Source organism: Benincasa hispida, chromosome 9 (genome assembly GCF_009727055.1).
Source record: "Benincasa hispida cultivar B227 chromosome 9, ASM972705v1, whole genome shotgun sequence".
Taxonomy (NCBI): Eukaryota; Viridiplantae; Streptophyta; class Magnoliopsida; order Cucurbitales; family Cucurbitaceae; genus Benincasa; species Benincasa hispida.
The window spans coordinates 11309870-11317076 of NC_052357.1; the positions used below are offsets into that span (position 1 = coordinate 11309870).

The following is a 7207-nucleotide window of genomic DNA, read 5'->3' on the forward strand; positions in this document are numbered from 1 at the left end:
TTAATTTCTATACATTAAATTTTGGTTTATTTTTTATCTCTACGTTTGTAACATGTTCATTTCAATCCTCATGCTTTCAATTTTGGCTCATTTTTATTATTAAATTTTCAAAAAGTGACCATTTTAATCATTTAATAATAAAATAAAAATCTAAATGAAGAAAAATAAATGATCACGTTTTAAAAGTATAAAAATAAAAATGAATCAATATTAAAAATATAAGGATTTGAATGAAACTTTTAAAATATATGAATCAAAATGAAACAAAAGTAGTATTTAAATCTAAAATTCAATTAAAGAAAAAAAAGAGTAGATAAACTAAATTTAGAAGTTTAAAAATGCAATAATTAAATTTAATTACGGAGCGAAATATACTCAAACTAAAAAAAGTGCTTATGTGGAGCATAAACGCAGCGTTTTGAAGTGGGTGCGGTGTTAGGTTGCTGTCTTACCAACTCCTGCGGTATGTATTTCTCTCCACAGAAAACCCGCATATGCAAAAGAAGGACACGTGTCGGTCGACCAAACGGCTTTTCTGGTGATTGTGGTAGGTGGATCACCGTGCCTCCCGTTTCCCCTCTCTCTTATTTATACGGTTCCTTCATTTGGTACGATCTTCAGGGCGATTTCATTTCTCCCTGAAAATACTGGTAATTCACTCCATTTTTCTCCTTCAATTTTCCCTTCCATTTTCTTCTTCATCATCAATTTCATTCCCACCCGATTCACCGATCGATCAAGATGATTATTACCGTGAAGGATTCGACTATGGTGACTCCGGCGGAGGAGACGCCGCATCGGAGCCTCTGGAATTCCAGCATCGATCTCGTGATTCCAAGTATGCACACGCCGAGTGTCTACTTCTACCGACCTACCGGCGCCTCTAATTTCTTCGACGCTCAAGTTCTAAAGGAAGGTCTAAGCAAGGCGCTGGTTCCGTTTTATCCAATGGCTGGACGGTTGAGACGCGATGAAGACGGTCGAATCGAGATCGACTGTAGTGCCGAAGGTGTGCTTTTTGTTGAGGCTGAGACCACGGCGGTTATTGATGATTTTGGTGATTTTGCGCCGACGTTGCAGCTCCGGCAGCTTATTCCGGCCGTCGATTACTCCGGTGGAATTGAGTCGTATCCGTTGCTGGTGTTACAGGTATACAATACAATCCTTGCCTGAAGTTTAATTTCTTTTTTTTATTGAAAATATTAAATTAGAATATTATTGATTAGTTTGGTGAGAGTTAAATAAAATGGTTGAGATAAAAGTAGTCTGCGGAGGTGTAGTTTGTGGTCTGTCCTCTCTTATTAAACTTCGGCAAGGACACTACTTTTCTTTTTTTTTCTTCTTCTTTCTTTCTTTCTTTCTTTCTTTTTTTTTTTTTTTTTTTTGGTTGTATTCTTTTTCATTTTTCCTCATTTTAATATTTTCTTGTCTAAATAGTTATAATTTTTTTCAAGCATGAATAGAAATCTTAGTTAAATAAATTATTTATAATACACTTGAAAAATAGTTAATTTAGAGATACCAATTATTATAATAATCACATTTTCTAAATATTATTTTGTAGTCTCTAATTAGATTTACTACGGTATTTACTATTTATTATCGTGTTTACTATTTTACATTCATTTTCTTTTTAATTCTTTGCTACAGTTTACTATTTTCTTTTCAAACCAAAATACTTTACCCCTCAAACACATACTATTATAATCCAAACTAAAATAATCTACACTCAAACACAAATAATTATAATCCAAACATAATAATCTAGAACTACAATAACTAACTCCTTACCCCGAATGTCCCCGAAGTTTGTGTCTTACTAAGTTATAGTTTAGTGACCATCCAAAATTTTAAATATTTACACATCTATTAAACATGAAAATGAAAGTTTAAATTTCCATTTATTTCTATAATATTGAATTTATCGAGAATGGTTCACATAAATTGAGAAGTTTAAGCATCGTTTGGTTTTGGATTTTCGATTCTTTTAAATTAAACATATTTACTCTCATTTTTTTTACCATGGTTTACATCTTCCTTTATGTAGAAAAGTTGAATTATTAGTCATATTCTAAAAATAAAATATCACATAAGCTATCTTTTTTTAAGTTTTCAAATTGATTTGATTTTTTTAAATTGATAACAAAACAAGAAATTTAGAAATAGAATAAGTGTTTATAAACTTAAATTTTAAAATTAAAAATCAAACGAGTATCTTAAGATTTCACTGGACAAAGAATTTAAAGTTTAAAGAACTTTTTAAAGACTTTTGAGAGTTTATAAACTAAATGGGCACAGTCATCAAAATTAGGGGGTAAATTTGTAATTTAACTAAAAAATGGTCATTATGTTTGCGGGCGTGAATAAAGGGTATTTTCTGTTGACTTAAAAGACAAAACAAAGAGAGAAGTTTCTATTGACTCGGTATAGAGTACAAGCTAGCTAATGATTTGTGAATAAATTAATTTGATTTTGTTTAAAAATTTTGCAATGAGTCGTCCACTGACAAGGATATTATATGGATGGAATGCTAAAATACAGATAAAGTTAGATCCAAGAAACCAAATAGCAAGACTTTTTGTTTTTAATTGTTGTAATGATTCAGTTTTTACAATTTTAAATTTGTTTTCATTTCCAAACTTTAACTAACATTTATTTCCATATGCCATGTTTGGTTCGATGGTATTGAATGAGGAGAGTCCATATGTTAACTATCGATTTCATGATTTATTGATTGTTGTCCCATGGCCACACAATTAATTAAACAACTCTTCATAGGAAACAACTTTACTCTTTTGTCCCAATGATTAGAGGTTAGAAGGAGATTATATTTTTTTTGTCTAATATGAGTTGAAAACCTATTCTAGTACTACAATAGTATCTATATCTATTTGTTATTTGTTCGCAATAAAATAAGTATTTAAAACTGATGCAGGGGGTTAAAATAAGCATAATTCAATAATAATTGATATTTACTTCTTTCTTTGAGGTCAAAGATTTCAAATCTTTATACTCCACTTATTTTTTAAAAATAATGGTGTTGGAGTGTGTAAATTATCATTTAATTACATGTTAAATGTAATTAAATCACATAAATCATAAGCGCACATAAATAGGTTAATAGATTATTTCAATAATAAAATTTACTTTTAGTTCAATTTGGTTTATCTCCTTTATTGACACGGAATCACGGCGGCTTTTATCACTACCCTTATAACTAAACCTTCCTTGATCATCAATTCCAATACATTCAATGACATAGATCAAGTATGGATGGATAGCATGGAAACTATATGCAAAGTGACTTAGATCATGTCTGTTTCCAACTGGTCCAAATTTCTTAGTGAGATCATTCTTAAAAACTTTATGCCAAACCGTATTTGCAAAACGTATTGTTAGAACTCCATAGATAACAATTATAAAAAACATGCATACCTGTCACGACAAGAGCTCTGACCTCAATTGTGACAACACATCAGAACTTGATTATGTAGCTAATTGATGCTAATAAGATTGATAATAAGCCCTTCAACTAACATTACATCATTAAATGGTGGAAGACATGGATAATTAAGTTCCCTTTCTCATTGATCTTACCACAATTACCATCTCCATAAAAGAAACCTTTCCTGAGTTGGTTCAACAAAAGAAAAGTTCTACAAGTTAATGAAAAGTGGATGTATAGTGTTGAAATTTTCCCCACACCAACTCCATTTAAGTATTAATTTTTTATTTTTTATTTTTTTTTAAAAAAAACTCTTGGAGGGAAAACTGATTTTTTTAACAAAATCAATTTATCACATAAACAAGGTATAATTTTTCAATTTTACCATTAAAGGTAAATAAGGTCAAAACAACCTAACGTGGTCCATTTAATTTTTTTTTTTTTTCCACTTGCGCAATTATTCATTTCATTATTAAATTTTTGTTGTCTCAAAAAGTCATATCCACATGATGATAACATGCGATATTCAGAACTAATTTCTTAAGCAAACTTACTACTACTTTTCTTCTAGAAATCAAAACACTACAATAAATTCCATTAAATGGTAGAATTTATGGTTTCGTACTATGAAATAATAAAATATTATATTATGTAATATACAAAATAGTGAAACTTCTATTTATTTCTGTGTCAATGTTAGCCAATTACCTTATCTTATAAATATAGGTGTTATCTGAGATATACTTAAAGTATTTTTCTTTTAGATTGATTATTCTAAATTTGTTTCCTTTTTGTTGTGATCAGGTGACACACTTCAAATGCGGCGGTGTTTCGCTCGGCGTTGGAATGCAGCACCATGTGGCGGACGGCTTCTCCGGTCTCCACTTCGTCAACACTTGGTCCGACATGTCGCGTGGCCTCGACCTCAAAGTCCAGCCTTACATCGACCGGACCCTCCTCCGCGCACGGGACCCACCTCAACCGACCTTCCGACACGTCGAATATGAACCGGCCCCATCCATGAAAAGCCCGGTCCAACCCGACCCGGAAGGAACCACAGTCTCCATTTTCAAATTCACCCGGGAGCAGCTTAATTTACTCAAAGCCAAATCCAAAGAAAACGGCAACACCACCAACTACAGCTCCTACGAGATGCTCTCCGGCCACGTATGGCGGTGCACGTGCAAGGCGCGTGACCTTCCAGAGGATCAAGACACTAAGCTCTACGTCGCCACCGATGGCCGTGCCCGGTTGCGCCCGCCGCTCCCTAACGGCTACTTCGGCAACGTCATTTTCACAGCGACGCCGCTCACCGTCGCCGGCGAACTAATGTCGAATCCGACGTGGTTCGCCGCTGGCAAGATCCACGACGCGTTGATTCGGATGGACAACGATTATTTGAGATCGGCTTTGGATTATCTCGAGGTTCAGCCGAACATATCGGCGTTGGTCCGTGGTGCTCATACTTACCGGTGCCCTAATTTGGGGATCACGAGCTGGGTCCGGCTGCCGATTCACGACGCCGATTTTGGGTGGGGCCGGCCGATTTTTATGGGCCCTGGCGGAATCGCATTCGAGGGATTGTCGTTTATAATCCCGAGTGCTTCCGACGATGGCAGCTTGTCGGTGGCGATTTCGCTGCAAAATCAACATATGAAGGTGTTTGAGAAGCTGTTCTTTGATATTTGAGGAAGTTGGGTGACGGAGTGTAACAGAGATCGGTGGTTTTTTTCCCGGCACGGCCGAGGAAGTTTGCCGGGATGGTCTTTTTTTTTCCTCTCCCCTATCTCCTTTATTTTTTTCGTACTTTTTACTTTTTACTTTTTCTTTTTCTATGTTCTTTTGGGCTTTTTCAGTTGTAGTTTAATCAAATATCGTTTCTTCCAGATACGTGTAGTTGTTTAATTGTAAAGACCTTCCAGTTAAGTAATGATATACCGTGAATGCAGATGTGGAATTAATTTAGTCCTTAAATTATAAAATTTGTATTTATTTAGTCTTTAAGTTAAATTTTCAAAAGTGTTTATTAGAGTGGATAATTCAATCAAAGAATTCTTAGATTCTTAGGGTGATTATTCAACTTCAAGTTTTGTGTTTAATATATTTAAATAGTTGAAAAAAAATTTAACTACTTTATCCATCTCGTATTTAATATAATTTTAAAATTTTAAATTGGTAAGATCAATGATTTAAAAGAAAATACATATTAAAGTGATGCTTGTTTTATTACAACATAATTGTCATTTAAGAATCCCATAAATTGACACAAATTTCAAAAATTATATTACAACAATAAAATAGAGAATAATAGAATCACTTCAAAACTCTAGAACTTACATATTTCAACAAGGTTATACGATAAGTAGTTGAGTGTACGTTAATAACCAAATAAGTCATTTTTTATTTGGTTATTTATCGTTTGGGTAATTTGGGTAATTTTTATAGAGAGATTTTGATTTTAGAAATTTTGTGAGATTTTATGCATTTTCTTGAAGTTTTGATTGATGTTTTGTTGTTGTGGTGTAAGATTTGGACAAATGAAAAAAAGGAATGTATACATAAAAAAAGAGAGAATTAAATAAAACTTCAAACAAATTAAACACTATACCAATGATAGGAACATTCATTTTTAAACTTTACTATTGTTATTATTTTGTACGGTTGGATACTGATGCAAGATTTGAAAGTTTAATGGGAAAATAACAAAAATAACCTTTTAAGTTTTTACATTACAAAATTAGCACTTTTTGAAAATTCGTTATAATAGTTTTTCTCGGTCCATTTTGCTCGAGATCGACCATCGAGATTTAGTTTTAAAAAATATATATTCTAACTTATGGATTGTTTTGGGCTTTTTCGGTACATTTCACCACCGAGATTCGTTAATTTTGTATGTAATCTTCCAAAATCTTATATGATTTCAAATTTCTCCAAATTTGGTTATCTTTACTAAATATTATATCAAATTATTTCGTGCTTTTTCAAATTTTTAGCATAATTTATGTTTTCACGATTGCATGAATTTCTAAAATTCCAAATGAGTTTTCCAATTATCAAAATAGATTTTCCAAATTGATTCAAGATGATTGCACCATGATTTTTAAATTTTAAGAAATATCAAATTTTGCGAAAATTAGATAAGATTTGGGATATATATTGAATCTCGGTCTTAATCCGGCACAAGATTCTATCGAGAAAACTCAAATATATCGAATTTCAATGTTAATTATGCTCGAGTTTCACCAAGAAAGCCCAAATATATAGAATATCAATGTTATTTTGTCTGGAATTAATACCAAGATCTAAATAATTACACGAATTTCTAAATTGATTTACTGTTATCTAAATAATTTACCAATTATCTTTTCAAATTTCTCCAAGTTGTGTAATATTTGGTAGTGTGATTTCTTAATTTTGGAAATATTTGAGAAGATTACATAACATTTGGAAAAGTTAGCAAATCTCGATGTGTAATTCTTGCGAGATGTATCGAGAAGGCTGAAACAATCAATAAGTTGGAAAAAATTATTTTTTTAACATATCTCAGTGGTCGATCTCGGGTGATGGACCGAGAAAAACGATTTTATCACTTTTTCAAAAAGCGTGCTATGCTAGTTTTATAAGTAAAAACTTAAACGTGTTATTTCTGATAATTTCCCAAGTTTAATGATACTTTTAAATGAGTGTTAACCGTTTATGTTAATATACAAACAATAGAGTATCTTTTAAGTTTTTTTTTTTGAAAAAAAAAATAAAATTTAA

General features: G+C 32.1%; 1 protein-coding gene across 1 annotated transcript; it reads left to right on the forward strand.

Moving 5' to 3' along the window:
- The first annotated feature begins 606 nt into the window (after positions 1–606).
- On the forward strand, positions 607–5422 carry LOC120086649 (shikimate O-hydroxycinnamoyltransferase). The gene is made up of 2 exons (XM_039043386.1): positions 607–1149; positions 4250–5422. Exons 1-2 carry the CDS (start codon positions 742–744, stop codon positions 5132–5134), a joined length of 1293 nt encoding a protein of 430 aa, XP_038899314.1. The 5' UTR covers positions 607–741; the 3' UTR covers positions 5135–5422.
- Positions 5423–7207: the final 1785 nt, after the last annotated feature.

Bases quoted from the DNA above. Each gene is read 5' to 3' on its own strand.
- LOC120086649 (XM_039043386.1), top strand. From the start codon at position 742: ATGATTATTACCGTGAAGGATTCGACTATGGTGACTCCGGCGGAGGAG. The intron at 1,150-4,249 runs GTATACAATACA...TGTTGTGATCAG, and splicing joins ATCCGTTGCTGGTGTTACAG to GTGACACACTTCAAATGCGG.